At 39.3% G+C, this 18,508-nt stretch overlaps 1 protein-coding gene across 1 annotated transcript in view; it reads left to right on the top strand.

Moving 5' to 3' along the window:
• Positions 1 to 3,244: 3,244 nt before the first annotated feature.
• Positions 3,245 to 18,508, top strand: part of LOC122814457 — a 1,903,843-nt gene continuing 1,888,579 nt past the window's right edge. Inside the window, 2 exon segments of the mRNA XM_044087037.1 lie at positions 3,245 to 3,688; positions 14,408 to 14,503. Coding sequence (XP_043942972.1) covers positions 3,518 to 3,688; positions 14,408 to 14,503 — 267 coding nt within the window. The 5' untranslated portion in view covers positions 3,245 to 3,517.

The raw sequence follows: 18,508 nt of genomic DNA, 5'->3' as shown, positions 1-18,508 counted from the left end.
ATGTAGACTATATGTACACTTAATATAATCTTTCTGAGTGAACAGACAGCACAAACAATGTAGTAGAGATGTTCCAGAATACAGATTGTGTACACTTTGTATAAGCATTCATGAATCCAGCTGCATGACTTTAAAGTACAGTTGTTAAACACTGTGCCAAACTATTTCAAAAGATTAATCAGTTATTATACAATGTTTTTATATATTCCCACATGTATTACTGGTACAAAGAGGTAACAAAAATAATAAAAAACAAAAAACTGTTGCAGAAACACGGCAAATAAATAAAAAAAAAGACTGGTAAAAAACAGAAAAGCTTTAATGGAGGGTGAGCGCTATCACACACTAAGGTGCTTCGGGACTTGGACGATTTTAAGAATCAACAGGTATTTGCTTGGTCCAGGAACGAGCTACACAGAGAACATATCGCCATGTGTAATCAAGCAGAGAACCTAGTTGAGAACAATCCAGTAACCAATCGCGGGTCAGATGAAGAAGTGATGTCATCCATACAACAAGCTTCCATTGTTACAGAATGAATTGTTGCCAGTACATCCAAGGATGTTGGTCAAGGCACTTCTGAACTTGCTATAAACTCCTGAAACAAGAATGGGGAGCTAGTAGTGAGAAGGAAGACCACACAAGCTTCAAATTTAGTAGCAGAGCCCATTTTGCCTCTTCCTTTTTGGGCACGGAGCAACTTCATTCAAGACAGGGACAATGTGCGTACAGGACAGTAGTGGAAAGAGACTTCAAATCACAACAATGGACAACCTTTGAAGAAAATGTAGGCGACAGCTCAAACCGGTTAGTATGGAATCTATCTAACCATACTTAGACAGCATCTGAGACTTCATTACTTGTTAAGGGTTTAGGCTTTATACTCTCTACAGCCGCTAGTCTTGATGAAGCACTTTTAGAAATTAGGCTATTTGCCAGAAATGTTGCTTTACGTATGACATTTGGATCGACGAATGTAATACAGCAAAATATTTTTTCTAAACCTAGTACTTTTGTACCAGTTTTTTCATTAGCCTTGGACATTTTTGTTAAAGCATGTGAAAAAGAGTTATATAAGTATTTCAGTATACAGAAAATAAATAGAAATAGTAATTTAAGTGTGAATGAACGACAAGCACTACTAGCTTTATAAAACAATAGACAACTTATTGTTAGACCCACTGACAAGGGAGGACCTGTTGTGGTCCTAAATGTAGAAATCTATTTGCAACAAATGCATTTATTGTTAATGGATGTACATGTATATAAACTTGTTGATCTGTCTATTATTGAAAATATACAACAGGTATTCCTGGGATTGTATGAATGTCTTTGCATAGGGCTCCAACCCCGTGAATTATTTGATTATTTTAATGTGGAATTTCCACTGGTCCCCAGGATGTATAGCCTGCCTAAGATCCACAAGGATCCTGTTACACCTAGTTTTAGACCCATTGTGTCTAGTGCTAGTTGGTTGACAGAGCCACTATCTATATATGTACATAAACAGCTGAAAGTAGTTATAGACAAATATTCATTAGTGTTAACAGACACAGAAAAATGTTTACGTGACCTACATGATGTCTTTGGAACTGGTGTCCAGTTACCCATTACTCTAGTGACATTAAATGTGGAATCATTGTTTTCCTGTATTCCGAATGAGGAAGGCATTAAAATGGTCAAACATTATTTAATAAAGGACGGTTCCTTTGATATTCAACAGGTTGACCTAATTTGCTACTTGTTAGAAGTTATACTTGATAATGTGTTTGTGTTTGAAGGAACGTACTATTGGCAACAGACTGGTGTTGCTATGGGCACCAGCTGTGCCACTAGTTACGCAAATCTAGTTATGGCAAAATGGGAGTTTTCCAACATAATCGACAGTGGCAATGAAGGCATTGTGTTCTACAGGCATTTCGTAGATGATATTTTTTTCATCTGGAACAATAATATGGACATTCTTTGCAACTTTATTCATGAGCTGAATAGAAGCAATAGTTTCTTACGTTTTACCTCTAAACTGTCATCTACTAGTATTGAATTTTTGGATGTAACTATTTTGGTGGGAATTGATGGGGTTCTTACCATTAAGTTATATTGTAAGGAATGTTACTGTCCATCATTTTTACATAGAACTAGTATGCACCCTCAACATGTTTTTTCTAGTGTGGTAAAAGGACAAAGATTATGAGATGCTACCATAAAGAAGTTTCAAAGAAACGTTACCCACAAACAGCCTCAAATCAGCAAGAACATCATGTGATGAAGAGCCGCCTGGAGGAATAAATGAAAGGCCCTTATTTAATATCTCATATTGTTTTTCAGTTAAAATCTGCAAAGAGATATTTAGCACTAGGTCCAAGGTATCTTGCTCCATACTACTGAACCTAGCTCCAGCTGGCCTGCCAGTTATGTTTGTTTCCTTCCCATTCTGTTCCTGCTCTGTGACCAGCCCCTTCTTTATTCAACATCCATTTTTACTCCCTCCAGTAAATGAAGATGTAAAAAAGTGGAGCTCATGGACAAACCATTTGATATGAAAGGAGGTTAATTCAAACTTGTATCATTTTCTAAGGTTGATACTTTCATAGGCACAGTAACACCAGCATCTAAGGCAGATCCAATTGCCTGAGACACAAAAACAGCATGTGAAGTCATAATATCATTTAAAACTTTAGGAGTAGATGTAATGCAATTGTCTTTCCTGCTGTTCATTTCTACCACATTATCATTAAGTTCATTTTGTAGACATGCAGTACTTTTGGGCCAGGCAATCATGTGACTATCACAGAAATTGGCTATATCTCTAGCCGATTGTCTTGAACCATTGTAAAACTTTAGGATATGGTTGAAGAAAAACATGTCAGCCAATCCAACTATCTCTTTAAAAAAGTAACATCCTGAAATTTTGCCTGTGTCTTGTGGTCTGAGTCATGGTTAACTGGCTGAGAATGGTCACTACTTCCAGCTCATTTATCCGCTAAGTAAAAAACAAAACAAATAAAAGCAGTAGGAGTGAATATGAGAAACAGTTTGGACTGAAGTTTAAGCAAAGTTTTGTCTGCTTTTATATATTTGAATTTATTTAAAATGTAAATATAACTGAATAAAAAATATGTGTTTAAGTGAACAAAAATACAGGCTGGGATAATTGTCAAGCTTTACATGTGCTAACTGGTACGCTGCCTCTTTAAATAGAGGCTGTTCCTTTTACAGTCACTTCCTGCCTGGGTTGTAAAAATCAAACTAAAAAGTATAGAGTGAGTGTGCTGTATGTAAGCTTGGTTTATCTGTAGCAGTTTAATGTGCTCAGTTTTTTTGGCATTCTAGTCATTTTGGATTGTGGACATCAGTATATCATGCTGTTGATAGATTTTGATATAAAGTAACAAAACGTTTCTGTCAGGAGTTATTCAGTGGACTGACTGTTGTCTGTATATATCAAATACTTCAGGGGCTGAAACTGAAACTGGAGCACAAAAGTGAATAAAAAGACTTCTGGGAGAAAGAAAACATGCAGAATCTCTGTACAACAAATGGGAGAACAGAGCAGTGCTGTGGAGAGCACAGACGGAGACTGGAGTTGTTCTGCCAGGAAGATGAGGCCTTTGTTTGTGTCCTGTGTGTTCCCAGACATTCCTGCCACAACTTTGTGTTCCTGCATGAGGCAGTCAGTGTGTATAAGGTAAGGGACACTGTTTGATGAATAACATGAAGTAAAAATGATCCGTGTATTCGGTATAAGTAAAGATCTATTTTTTTTTTTCCCTCAGATTTCCACATGGAAGATTGTATTGCTTAGTTAACATCTTTAATGACTGTACAGTTGAAATTCCATATTTCAGGCACAGATTGAGAGTACAAAGATTGTGGATTTTTACTATTTTTGAGTTATGCAGTTCTGTTCCCTTTTTGATGTTAAGAAACAAAAATCTCTTGGCCAGAGATCATTGAGGAAGAGATTAGAGAAAGTTGTTCTTGCCAGCACAGATGTTTGCAGCTGACAGGGCAGAAGCTGGGACACTGGGAAGGTTTAGAAGTTAATATAATGGAAGGAAGTTCCATGATATACAGCTGTCCCAAGATGATGTGTGTCTACTACAGGAAAGTTATGTCAATCAAATCTGAAGCAGTTTCTTAACTGAATAACCATGACATTATTTTTTATTTTATTTTACATTCGACTACTAGGGTGGTACACTGATCCCAGCTGACAGTCTGTAGATACTGCCCTGTAAGAAGAAAAAAGAAAGAGAACAGAAAGGTGGTAAGGGGTACATTATTAAAAACAAAACAGAAGCAATAATAAATATATATATTTATATTTATATAAACAGTAGCAGTTAATAGAGAGAGCAACAATTGTGAGAGAAAATGTAAAGCTTACAATTAATGTGATTATATTTTATGTTTATGTCATGGTGAAAATGCTGTGGTGTAATGAGAGTCAGGGCAGGGTATGGCAGGGGAGTTAGGAGGCATTAGTAGTTGGAGAGAGTAATACTAGAATTTGGGAAACCCTTTTGTGTACTCAGAGCTACTGAGGGCATACCATGCTTAGACTTTATCTTGGAGGGTGACATGGCTGAGTAAAGCTGTTTTTTGGACAGATATTGTCATAAAGATGTACTGCATTGTGCAGCAGCAAACCCAGCCAAAATCTGTCCTCCATGCATTGAAGGCATTCCCATTACCCTATAGCAAACCCAGCCGAAATCTGTAATCCATGCATTGAAGGCATTCCCTTTACCCTATAGCAGACCCAGCTGAAATCTGTAATCCATGCATTGAAGGCATTCCCATTACCCTACCCAAACACACAGGTACAGTATTAGCAAAGGCTATTGGTGAATAGAGAGACCACACAACCTTTCATATGAGGTGTTGTTTTCTCTGACGGTTGCAATTTTGACTTAGCATGTAAAAATAAAGGGTTGTTGGGGACAAAACTCTCCAGAAATTATTTTTAATACCTTCTGACTTCTCTAGCAGATTTTCATAATGAACGGTAATCATCCCTTTGTAGCCGATGTATCTGCTGCATTCACCCTCACCATGCCCAAACCTGTGTGAAAAGGTGAGGTTGTGTGACTTTTGTAACAGTGTGCATATTATACTAGGGGTGACAGTCTGCATAAGACATTGATAAGTAGTAGGACGCTAGCAGTAAATGGTCCACGGCTGTGTGACCTTTATAACAGTGTGTGTTATACTAAGGGTGACAGTCTGCATAAGACATTGATAAGTAGTAGGACGCTAGCAGTAAATGTGACGTTTACAACAGAGTGTGTTATATTAAGGATGACAGTCTGCAAAAGACATTGGTAAGTAGTAGGACACTAGCAGTAAATGGTCCACGGTTGTGTGACTTTTATAACAGTATGTGTTATACTAAGAGTGATGGTCTGCATACGACATTGATAAGTGGTAGGACACTAGCAGTAAATGGTCCACGGTTGTGTGACTTTTATAACAGTATGTGTTATACCAAGGGTGATGGTCTACATAAGACATTGATAAGTATTAGGATGCTAGCAGTAAATGTGACTTATAACAGTGTGTGTTATACTAACGGTGACAGTCTGCATAAGACATTGATAAGCAGTAGGACGCTAGCAGTAAATGGTCCACAGTTGTGTGACCTTTATATCAGTGTATTATACTAAGGGTGACGGTCTGCATAAGACACTGATAAGTAGTAGGACGCTAGCAGTAAATGGACCCACTGAAGATGAAAGGGCTGTTTTGAAAAGAATACCACAGTCATCATTAGTAGGGCTTGTTCTTTCCTATGTCTTTGTGAGCAGTGTTACAGAAAGACTGAAGGAAAAGTCTGACTTTTTTTAGAGATCTCTGTTGTGTAGAGGGATAAAACATTGACTCAGGTGACCTAAGCTCCTAAGCACTCAATCAGTCGTGTGGCACTTGGGTATGCAGGTTGATAGCAAACTGACTTTTGACCACCATATTGCCTCCATTGTACGGAAAGCTTTCTACATGGCCCACCTCTTTAGTAAGGGTATCTTCTCCAGGGACAAGGGAATCCCTGTATTCTTCCCTTTTAAGACCCTTTATTGAGTACCTCACAAAGCACATGCAGCAGCTGGACAGACCACAGAGATTCCTCACCTGGAGATTCCAGGGCCTCAAACATCTACCCTACACAGATAGGCTAAAAGCCCTGTCCCTGTATTCAGTCTCCTACTGACTCTTCAGAAGTGACCTCTGTCTGGCATACAAAGCAATCTCAGACCCCACCCTGATGGGACTTCTACATACCCACAAGTCAGACTTCACCCAGACACGCAACCTCAACCTGGTCTGTGGCATCAATAGGATGTGTTGGCAGGACAGATTTGTAACCCAGAGACTCCTCTTTTGTGCAGTAGACTCCCTCTCCATGTAAAGCAGAGTACCTCTTTAACCCTTTTTAAATGCAACCTGGATAACTGGATGGGGTATAGGAAATACACTCCTGGGATTCCACCTGTGTCCCTGCTGGACAGTGACATAGGTGCTGACTTGTCAGAACATGGGCTAAATTCTTGGTTAGGCTTGTAAGGGCCTCAGGGCCAGTAGTCTTGTAACTTCCTATGATCCTATGAATTCAGTTAGCAGATCGGGCGGCACCTGTTGGAGATGGTCAGAAAGAAGTGGAATGATGAGGCATTGCCTACTCACATTTTCTAAAGGAGAGGTTGTAGAGACTCCTTGGAAGCTTGAATGTTTCATTAGCCATGGTGATGATTCCGGGTCAGTGATGATTGCTGGTACTGCAGTAGGTGGATAGACAAAGGATACATAACCACATATGTTTAGGATTATTCCTTATGGCTTCAGTACATGCACAGCTGAGTGATGTCTTCCCAATATCTTTTATTTATCTTTTTTCGACCAGGTTAGTTCTGTAGGCTGGTAGCCTCTTTTCAGGTGGGACCTGAGTTTTATACTGCTAAGGGAAATTTGGGCAGGGCATTAGGGAATTTCCAGTACTCTCTTCAATTGCTGCTGTGGGATCTTTTACATCCACTTGAGCTACCACCAACTCATGCCAGTCGGGCCTCTGTTTAATGTCTCATCCGAAGGATGGCATCCTTAGGAATGCATCACCCCTCTTATATTACATTACAGTGTCAGCAATCCGTCAGCCTGGTGTGGTGATAGAATCCACAGCCATCTGAACTGAAGGTGAGTGTGCTAATGTCTGCACCAGTGACACTGCTAAGGCTTGTTAGGGGCTGAGTGTAAAAAATTAGCTGGCTGAAATATGAAGGCATTGGCTATTTTGCTCTTGTCCTAGTCATGGGGGAATTTGTAACCCGATTGCTGTTAAGTTTTCATGTCTGAAGAGAGAAATCCATCTGAGGAAAAGAAAAAATCTGGGGTGGGATACATCTATGATCTGGTTGCCTTTAATGAGGAGGAGGGATGAGAAAAGCTGGGGACCCAAAGGTAGTAGATGTTTTAAAAAAAGTTTGCTTTTGGTGTGTGTGTGTGTGTGTGTGTGTGTGTGTGTGTGTGTGTGTGTGTGTGTGTGTGTGTGTGTGTGTGTGTGTGTGTGTGTTTTGATGTCAAGTTCTGTTAAGGCTAATATACAGGAAAGGTGTGGAACTATTTTATTTGGCAGCAAGATTGGAGTGATGGCTAAAGCCTAACACTTTAAAGCCACTGCACAAAAATGAAAAATAATGCATCCATGAAATGTATAATTTCCCTTCTTTCCCCTAACCTTTTCTTCATCTGTCCCATGCCTCTATGAATACTCTCCACCACCCATTTGGGAAGTCCATTCTTATTTTCACAGTTTCAAGGAGTTGTTGGTCCTTGCAGTCTGCTGCCTTTGCTCTGTCTTCTCCTGTCCTTTCTTTTTCATGGTGACCCCCCTCGCATGTAGTCAGCATGATCTTGTTTTTCCACATAATGCCTTCCTGTCTTATCTTGTCTGTAGTGAAAAGAACTCCAGTTTGTATATTACCTGGCCTGACTCTTTTCATTTCAGATGAGACAACATTTTATATCTTTCATCACAGATTTCCTGTGGCAACCTGATATACTTTTCCCTTGTACGACTTCCAGAAATGAACATAACACCCAAGGTGTGGCCTGACCAGGGGTCACAGTCTCAGCATCTGTTCAGTGGGGTTATTTAGCACCCAAGGGGTGGCCTGACCAGGGATCACAGTACTCAGCATCTGTTCAGTGGGGGTATTACCTCTTTACTTCTGGAGTCAGTCCTCATGAGAGTTTAAGCCAGCATCTCTTGACTGATGCCTTGGACCTCTCAGTCGTTTCCTGATGATCCCACCCAGGTGTGATTTCCCTAACTGGTACTTCTTACCATGGTTGTTATTGTGATGTAAGTACAGTATTTTACATTAGTGTGCAGTGGAACTGAAATACAATTTTTTGGCCTGTTGGTCATCCTTTTTCTGTCCTTCCTTACCATTCTTCACCCCTCCACCTGACTTTGTTTCACTGTAGACAAAAACAGAATATAATGGCGGGAAAAAGCCCAAAATCAGGGACAATGTATAAATAGTACTCTGATTCACTTTGAAAGTTTATATAATACAAGGTTTTACATCTACTCTGATTCACTTTGTAAGTTTATAGAATACAAGGTTTTGCATCTACTCTGATTCACTTTGAAAGTTTATAGATTAAAAGATTTTACATCTACTCTGATTCACTTTGAAAGTTTATAGAATAAAAGATTTTACATCTACTCTGATTCACTTTGAAAGTTTATAGAATACAAGGTTTTACATCTACTCTGATTCACTTTGAAAGTTTATAGAATACAAGGTTTTACATCTACTCTGATTCACTTTGAAAGTTTATAGAATACAAGGTTTTACATCTACTCTGATTCACTTTGAAAGTTTATAGAATAAAAGGTTTTACATCTACTCTGATTCACTTTGAAAGTTTATAGAATAAAAGATTTTACATCTACTCTGATTCACTTTGAAAGTTTATAGAATACAAGGTTTTACATCTACTCTGATTCACTTTGAAAGTTTATAGAATACAAGGTTTTACATCTACTCTGATTCACTTTGAAAGTTTATAGAATACAAGGTTTTACATCTACTCTGATTCACTTTGAAAGTTTATAGAATACAAGGTTTTACATCTACTCTGATTCACTTTGAAAGTTTATAGAATACAAGGTTTTACATCTACTCTGATTCACTTTGAAAGTTTATAGAATACAAGGTTTTACATCTACTCTGATTCACTTTGAACGTTTATAGAATAAAAGGTTTTGCATCTACTCTGATTCACTTTGAAAGTTTATAGAATAAAAGGTTTTGCATCTACTCTGATTCACTTTGAAAGTTTATAGAATAAAAGGTTTTGCATCTACTCTGATTCACTTTGAAAGTTTATAGAATAAAAGGTTTTGCATCTACTCTGATTCACTTTGAAAGTTTATAGAATAAAAGGTTTTGCATCTACTCTGATTCACTTTGAAAGTTTATAGAATAAAAGGTTTTGCATCTACTCTGATTCACTTTGAAAGTTTATAGAATAAAAGGTTTTGCATCTACTCTGATTCACTTTGAAAGTTTATAGAATAAAAGGTTTTGCATCTACTCTGATTCACTTTGAAAGTTTATAGAATAAAAGGTTTTGCATCTACTCTGATTCACTTTGAAAGTTTATAGAATAAAAGGTTTTGCATCTACTCTGATTCACTTTGAAAGTTTATAGAATAAAAGGTTTTGCATCTACTCTGATTCACTTTGAAAGATTATAGATTAAAAGGTTTTGCATCTAATCTGATTCATTTTGAAAGTTTATAGAATAAAAGGTTTTGCATCAACAGCATTTTTTTAGTAATAAGAATTACAGAACTCTAATGTTGGACGTGATTGCCATTTTTTTCTACCTGTAACTAGAAATTCCTTCTGGATTTTTTCTTTTTTTTTTTTTTGATGGCTATATTGGTCTTTAGTTGTAATGAGTAATAATTTCTGTCCATCAGTGAATTGTTTTAAGTACTTTGTAAATATAAATGTATGTATACCAAGAATCGTACTTGATATCAGTATGTAACTGTTTTTGTGAGAACTTCTATTATTTCTTCCATGTATTGTTTATCTTTTGTGTTGTTTCTATATTGTTAACTGAAAAATTTCTTCCCGGGCCTCCAATGAAAAAGGACCTGTGCCCAGTTGGACTTTCCCAGTAAACTAATGTAAAATAAATCCTTAGAGATTTACTAGAAAAGCAGACATTTTATGAGTGAAAATTAGAGATGTTGTAGAAAACCAGGGATACTTGAGAGCTTTGTGCAATCCGTTCACAAACTCACCGTAGAGTACTGGATCCAGTCCTGACCCACGCAGTACCCCCATGAGTTATGTTCCTTATTCATGACAGCAGCTTTCTAACAACAACACTCTGTGTTCAAATTTTCAGTCATGCTGCAGTTCAGTTCCTCAGTCTATTTTACCACGGCCTGTATAGGTCGACATAGCACCCTTGCTGCTGTCTCTGGAAGACCAAGTCAGAAGCCTCGATTAACTTGGGAGACATCATCTCCCAATTCCCTCCAGTCAAGTTTTCCTATAACCTACTTATAAAAACTGAATCAAGTTATACTGACTATTCCTTCAGCATTGTCCTGGACACGGTTGCCCTGCAGGAAGTACAGCCTTTCCCTTGGGATTCTCTGCATGACTTTGCCTGCAACTACAGTTAGCCTAGCAGACTTGTGGATCCCAGATTTTATTTGCTGTGAATCGGTCTTCAGCTAATTCCACAATAGCTAGTAATCTGTTGTAGATCCCCATCATCAGATCGACCTGCACACTGGCCAGGAAGATGGTCCATGTGGTTCCCATATGTATCCTGCCTTTTGGCAGTCACTTCCCTATATGTGTTTTTGGGGTTTATTTGGGTGCCCTTCCACTACTGTCCCATGTAACTAGGTGCACTTTTCTCCACGCATCAAAAGGAAGTTTTAATTCAGTATTTCTGGTTTTGTCTGTATTCTTTTATCGCCTGCTTGTCCTCACTGAGCTGCACTAGCTCTTTCCTTCCATTCCTCGTTTCTGGTTTATAAACCCTTTTTTAACATCCTTGCCCCAGTCTGACAAATCCCTCCATGAGACTTACTAGCCCTGTTCGTCATTCCTCTCTTCTGGTATATAAAGCTTTTTTACCCTCCATGACCCAGTAACAAAATGGATCATGCAGTTACTGGTTTTCTATGGACTGTGTGTGTTATTGTTTTTCCTTTATTCATATTTGTTTCATTTATTTTATTACAAACTATGTGAAAGATCGTGGAGGTGCCGTTTGAATTTAACTGCTCATATGTAATATAAGGAAACCAGTTTTACAAAAAGACATATGGATGTCTAACAGGGCTGCCTTAGATAAGCATAGAGTAGAATATTGTGTTGGAATTCAGATATGCATCATTGATATGTATTAGGGAATCATCATCATCATTAGCCCCCTTTTTCCCATTTTTCTACATGGGGTCAGGGTATCATGTTAACTGTTGCCAACTCTCTCAATTCAGTGCCACACTCCTGCCTTCTTCAATGCTCATGCCTGACTGTTGCAGATCTTCTTTCACACAATCCATGCAATCATGGATTCTACCTCGTCTCCTCTTACCTTCTTCCTGTCTGTCTCAAATTTTCCTCACCAGATTGTCTTCTGCTTTTCTACACATGTGCCCAAACCACTGTAATCTGTTCTCTTTGATCTTTTCTGCAATTGGAGCTACTTTGGCTTCTGCTCTTATGTCCCCATTTCTTCATCTGTCCCACAGTGTGCATCCTACCACCTTTCTCAGGCACTTCATTTCCATCACCTCTAGCTTCTTCAACTGTTCTGCCTTTACTGCCCAGGTTTCTGTACCATACAGTAGTGCTGGTCACACTGCTATCTTGTACACCTTACTTTTCAGCTTATTTGGCATTCTTCTGTCATAGACTACACCTGATACTCTATGTCAGTTGGCTGTAGCCCCTCTGATTCTAGCTTTGACCTCTTCATTCAGACTACCCTTCTCCTCAACTACTCCTCCCAGGTACTTGAAGCTGTTTACCTGTGCCACTATCTTCCCTTCTATCTCTATCCACGTCTTCTTCTGATTTCCCCAATTTGCTGCCATTACCACCACATTATCTGTGCTTAGTTTCATCCCATGTGCCTTCAGATTTGCATTCCATTCTCCTATCCTTTGCTGAAGTTCTAGCTCAGAGTCTGTCAGTACTGCCACATCATCTGCATACAGCAGCTTTGTAGATCCATCCCCTCCAACATGTTTGCTAATGTAGTCCATCACCAGTATGAACAGCAATGGGCTCAGGGCTGAACCCTGATGTATACCCACTCCCACTGGGAACCCCTCTGTAAGGCCGAACACTGTTCGTACTTGAGTCATTGGGTCCTTGTACATAGCCTGCACTAATTCTACCAATGTTTCTGGGACTTCAAACCACCACAGTACTGCCCAGATCAACTTTTTGGGACCTTGTCATATGCTTTCTCCAACTCTAGGAATGCCCAGTTGACTCTCTCCTCATCTCTAGCATTTTCTCAAGCATCTGTCTCACTGCAAATGTCAGGTCAGTTGTGCTGCATCCTGATCTGAATCCAAACTGCTCATTTCCCATTTTACATTCTACTGCTCTGCATATTCGTTGATCAATCACCCTCCCCAGGACTTTCATGCAGTGTGATAGGAGTTTGATGCCTCTATACTGTCCACAGTTTTGGATGGCCCTTTGTTCTTGTACACTGGCACAAGTATGCTTATTCTCCAATCATCTGGGATATACCTTTCTCTCTACACTACTATTAGTACTCTCAGGAGCCATTTCTCCCCTACCTCACCCAACATCTTTATCGTATCTGCTGTGACCTCATCTGAGCCTGCTGCTTACCCTGACTTCATCTTCCTTAGTGCTGTTTTTACTTCCTCTAGGGTGGGCTCCTCCTCTTCTCTCATCGTAGATGGTTTCTGGGGCAGTACAGCTTCTGTGAGGTTTTCTTCATTCAGAAGCTGCTGAAAATACTCCTTCCAACTGCCTTTGATGTCATCTGGACTGGTGAGCAGGTTGTTGCTGGCATCCCTTATGAAGGGTGTCTGACTATCTTCTTTATCTTTCTGTCTTTGCCTTGCAACCTGATGTAGTTTCTTTGTGCCCCTTACTGAGTCACTTTCCAGAAGTTGGTACAGTGCCTCTGATGCCCTATTCTTTGCTATTGCAACTTCTTTCTTCTTTGTTGGCCAACCAATAGTCCTTCCTAGCCTGGTCAGTCTTTTCTGTCTCCCACTTCTTCCTACACTCCTTCTTTGTTTTGAAGACTTCCTGGACTTCTGAATTCCACCACCAGCTTTCTTTATGTACCTTATTTCCATACCTGGCTCGGCCACATATCTTTTCTGTAGTCCTAACACATGCTGTTTTTAGGTGCTGCCATTCTTCAATACCACCTATTTCCTCCTTTTTTGGGGTGCTAGAGCCCTGAGTAATTCCTTGAACTGTTATACTTTCTCTCCAGTCAACTTCCAGGTCTTCAGCCTGGTCTCTGTTGACCTTAGAGCCTTCTCTGACCACTGCTTGCATCTGATTGTGGCCACTAGTGGTTTATGCTGTGGGCCGATTTCACTGGAGATGAGTTTGCAATCATGGATTCTACCCCAGTGCCTTTTCCTTACTAGGAGAAAGACTACCTGAGTTGCATGTTGACTACTCTTGCATGTGATCTTGTGACTGTCTCTCTTTCTGAACTATGTGTTGGCTACTATCAAGCCATTTGCCAGACAGAAGTCTAGAATGGCTTCTCCTTCTTTATTCCTATTGCCCCACTCATATGGACCCAGGCAGTCCTCATATCCTGTTCTGTCTGTCCTGATGTGCGCATTCAAGTCACCCATTACCAACACCAGTTCATGTTGGTGTAGCCATGTGTTAGAGAATCATGGAGGGAAATAGGAGGTAGAATTGTTAGGCTCTGTAAGCCATTCATTAGGTAGCAAAAAATTGTTAATCTTTGGCTATAAGGACAGTTATTGTTTATATTCCTCATGGTTTGTCCCCCTTTTCATTACTTTGCATAACAGTGCAGACTTCCATTTTCTGGCTTTATTCATCCACTGTCTTATAAACTTGGGAGTATAAAATGTGCCAATCCTGTTCCGTGTAATATTGTGCAAATAACACACAATGATTTAACTGTCTGTTCATGGTTGGGTCTTCAGCTACAGTGTACAGTCTCTGTGCGTGTCAATATGTTTTTTCTTTGCAAAGACATTAAGTAAATTTGCTGACTCCTTATTTATATTCCCCAAGTATGAAAAGCGATTATGGTATTTTTGCACTCTGTATTCTTTTTGCTTATGTTTTTTTTTTCATTTTTATATTTATAGGACAAAATCAAAGTATCCTTATCAGTTCTTGAATCCAAACCTAATGATCTCAGAAACTTAGCAACCAAGAAAGAAAAGGAACTTGGAGACGTACAGGTAAGTAAACGGACAGTGATGTGTTGCAGATGTCTTGAATGGAAGTAGTCTGTGACAAGAGTAAATGAGGCACCAGGCATGTCGTTCAGTCTGCTTCATATATCATTTTATGGTGTAAGTATGTTATTAGTTAACAGTGAGCACTGCACGAAATCTGGTGTTATATTATATAGCATTACCATGTCTGTGTTTGTCAAAGGAAAAACAGCTTCAAAAATGATCAATACACAGCAGGTTCAGGTTAAGGTACTTTAATCTTGCGGCAAGGAGACAAAAACCTGTTAGTACACAGTTTGTCTAACTACAATCAGGAAGTGTAACCATCTTTATACATTTCTTACAAGACATTGCCTACTACGGCTGACTTAGCAGATCACCAGTTCATAATATTGTTTCATTGCAGTTGTTTTCTCACATTTTCTGCTGACTTCTACAAAGTTTTATAAAAAATCTTTGAAAAACAGTGTGGCCTTGATGACTACCGGTTAGTTATAACTTTCTACTGTGCAATGTTACCATTCAAGGTACTATGGCTAATTTGAGCACAAAGCAAGTACAGATTCTTGAAGCAGTCCTTTGTCTTTCGTAATATCAAACTTTCCTGCAGCTGTGCATGTTCTCATAACATGAACAGAGCTAATTGTCCAAGTTGAATAACTTCATAGAAAACAGTATTGTTCTTATTTAATTTCCTGACCTAGCAGATAACCACCTGCTTCTCAGTACATTTGCAAAAGGCATAGGCATGAATTTTGCTGTGCTAGCAAACTAGGTCAGAGTGCACCTTGCAGTTTCAGAAAGCACAATTTCAGAAAGCATTTTTGCAGTTTCAAACAGAACTAATGCTGTGTATAGAATAAAATGTGTTAATCCTTTTTGCTTCTAATAAGCACTAAACACATACATTAATATATATTTTTCTGACAGTGTTATGTTTAGGAAAAGTGAAACATTTCAATACCCAAATGGAGTCGTATTTTAATTCAGAAAGCAACTTGGAGGAACTAATGTTGTTTTCCTTCCATCTTATCAGTCTTTCTGAATGTGATTTGGAAAACTTAATTGTTAAGTAAAGTAAATAGTGTTAACATTTCAAGCACAATACATTCATTTATAATTTATTTTAAAAATGTAAAATACCTGCATTACCTGTAAATAATTGTACTTCTGCGGTGGTGCAGCGATAGCGTTGTTGCCTCACAGCAAGAGGTTCTCCCGTTCGATTCTCGGCTTGGGGTGGGAGTGTCTTCTGTGTGGAGTCTGCATGTCCTCCCCGCGGTCAAGTTGGCATTCGAAAGACATGCGTTGAATGGGCGTGCCTTCATTGAAGGTTGGGCATCGGGCCGGCAACTCAACATCATAAAAAACAACCGCCAATCATTAGCAGACCGGAGTTCCGCTATGGCGACCCCTAACCAGGAAAAGACAAACAACAACATATAAATAATTGTCATTGTCTTTGCATCAGATATACTGCTGATGCCTGAGTCTGTGTAAAGTACACTTGTATAAGCAGTACTTCAAGAAAGCATGTTATCTATATAGTCATTAGTAAGTTGTGGGTAAACTCAACTTGTAAACCATCTGAAAATTTCTCAGAGTCGTTCTGTGTGCTGCAAAGGCCAGGATCCATTTTACACTGCCTTACACCCTGATGTTACTTGTTCCAGACCTGCTGTATAATCCACACTGGGATATGGAATGCTTAAGTGACTGCTTCTATGAAGGTTGGAACCAAACAGCTAAAGTTAAAGACTTTAGCTCTGAGGGGGGGGGTCTATTTTCCATACTGCCATGGAGGGGGCTTCACTCCTGCACATCCTTGCTTTAATATACTTGGCTCCAAGGACATACAGTCTAGAGTGCATTAACAACTTTTAGGGAAATGGTTGGTTGCTTAAGTGGGGGCTTGATTGTGCCTTCACATTGACCAGTGCAATCTTCAATTCATAATGGTAAAAAAGAGTGAACTGCTTATATTAGACAAAAATCAATGCATGTCACTGTAGAGACAGAGATTATTTTCTGGTTTACCGTGGTTTTCAGGTGAATTTTCCAAAGTTTATAAGGTAAATATTAAGGCAGTGCAAAACAAATAACATGTCCACCAGTGCAGGAGTCTCTGAAAAATGCAGCTTGAGTTCTACCATTGAAGAGTGACGGATCAAGCTGCACGTCTTCATGACGGGTACCATTTCTGCAGTAACTTATATCATACGGGTGGTATTCCAGGTTGTAAAATTCTGTCCACTGTGGTCAATAAGGCTTAGCGGCACATTTTTTAAGTAGTAGTAATTAACATGTCTAAGTTAAGCAAGACTGTCACTGGAATTAATGAAAAGAAAGAACTCAGAAGTACAGCTCCAGTAACTGGTAAATGTGAAATGTAAGCTAAACGTAGAACAACACTACAACTGGAGAATGCTTGCTCATATGTGGTACAAAGTGAAAACATTTTGAGACCTTGAATCTACTAAATGGCATATTTTATGAATTGTTTACCACTTTTAGACAGGCTGTGGTAACTTTAGTACATACTCGGTTATAGCCAAAATTGGCAAATCTTCTGAACACTGAGGTGAATGCTTAGAGTTTGAGCAAATGCTGTGGCCAACTGTAAAATGAGGACTTGTTAACTCCACAATCCTGCATTAAAATGCTTTCCTGAAAAGGTTCTACTGCACAGCATGTAGTGTGCTTTGATGTACTGTGCAGTCCGTTATCTGTGGGTGAAATTCAGAGATGTACCATGTAGGGCCCATGCACAGAGAAATGCAGGGGAAAAAGACCCAGTTCCATTTCAGGGGTAACTAGACAATCAGAGCTGCAGAAGTAATTCATGACTGTGCACCAAGCAGGCAGCTGATGCCAAAGACGTATACAAATGAGGTACATGGTACAAGTAAAATTGCTAACACTGTTCAAAGAAGGTTACTGTGTGATAACACTGTTTACACAAATTATATTACATCACATTTACAAAGTGTGCTAGCACCAGTTTGGTATGAAGAAAGCACAACCTGTGACTCCCCTAGCTATTCCAACAGTTTGTACACACCCATATGGGGAAAATAACCTTCTTTTATCCATGTTTCACTATATAAAGGTAAAACTGCTGCCGATTACAGCAGCAGCACAATAATGTCTGCTTCAGGCACTGGTCTAATGTATATGTCCCTGCAGCACATAGAGCAGGGAAAGGTTCTCATTCTTGTCACAACAGGAGTGGTTGTAGCAGCTGTTATAACACATCAGCACTACAACTGCTTCACACAGACACCACAGCCTTTGTTTAGATAGCTTGTGTTCACTATGATCGAATGTAAACACTTCAGATTAAACCCCCTACTCAACAAAATGTCATACAAACCCCATTCTCATTTCAGCCCATACCCACTGACACCATTAAGAAACTGCTACAAAAACTAAAACCCTGCTCTACCTCAGTTGACGCTCTCACCATACTACCTCAGACTGGCTGCTAACTCAGTCACCTACCCAATCAGGATTCTTATAAATAGGTCTTTACCCGAATCAGAAGTCCCTGCAATATGGAAACAATCTCACATAACCCCCATCCACAAAGGAGGTGACTCTTTTGATCCATCCAATTTCCGCCCTATATCCATCTTGTCACCCATATCCAAAATTCTTGAGAGAGGTATCCATCAGCAGGTAATGCAATATCTATTGCAAAACTATCTTTTAACCAAAACACAACAGGGCTTCTGACCTAGCCACAGCACACCTACAGCCCTGTTATCTTTTACAGACACTGTGAACAAGGCCAGAGATAAAGGATGCTATACAGCCTCATTATTCCTTGATATCTCCAAGGCCTTTGACACAGTGTCTCCCACCTTACGTTTAAACACACTGTCTGACTTAAGCTTCTCACATAACACAGTAATATGGTTTCAGAGCTACCTCAAGGATCATAAACAAGCAGGCCCAATGAACTCTCACCATTTCTCCACAACCTTACTGGAGTCCCTCAAGGCTCCA

This window comes from Protopterus annectens, chromosome 10.part0 (genome assembly GCF_019279795.1).
Source record: "Protopterus annectens isolate FY-2018-M chromosome 10.part0, PAN1.0, whole genome shotgun sequence".
NCBI lineage: Eukaryota > Metazoa > Chordata > Ceratodontiformes > Protopteridae > Protopterus > Protopterus annectens.
This window is presented reverse-complemented; position numbering and strand designations above follow the sequence as displayed.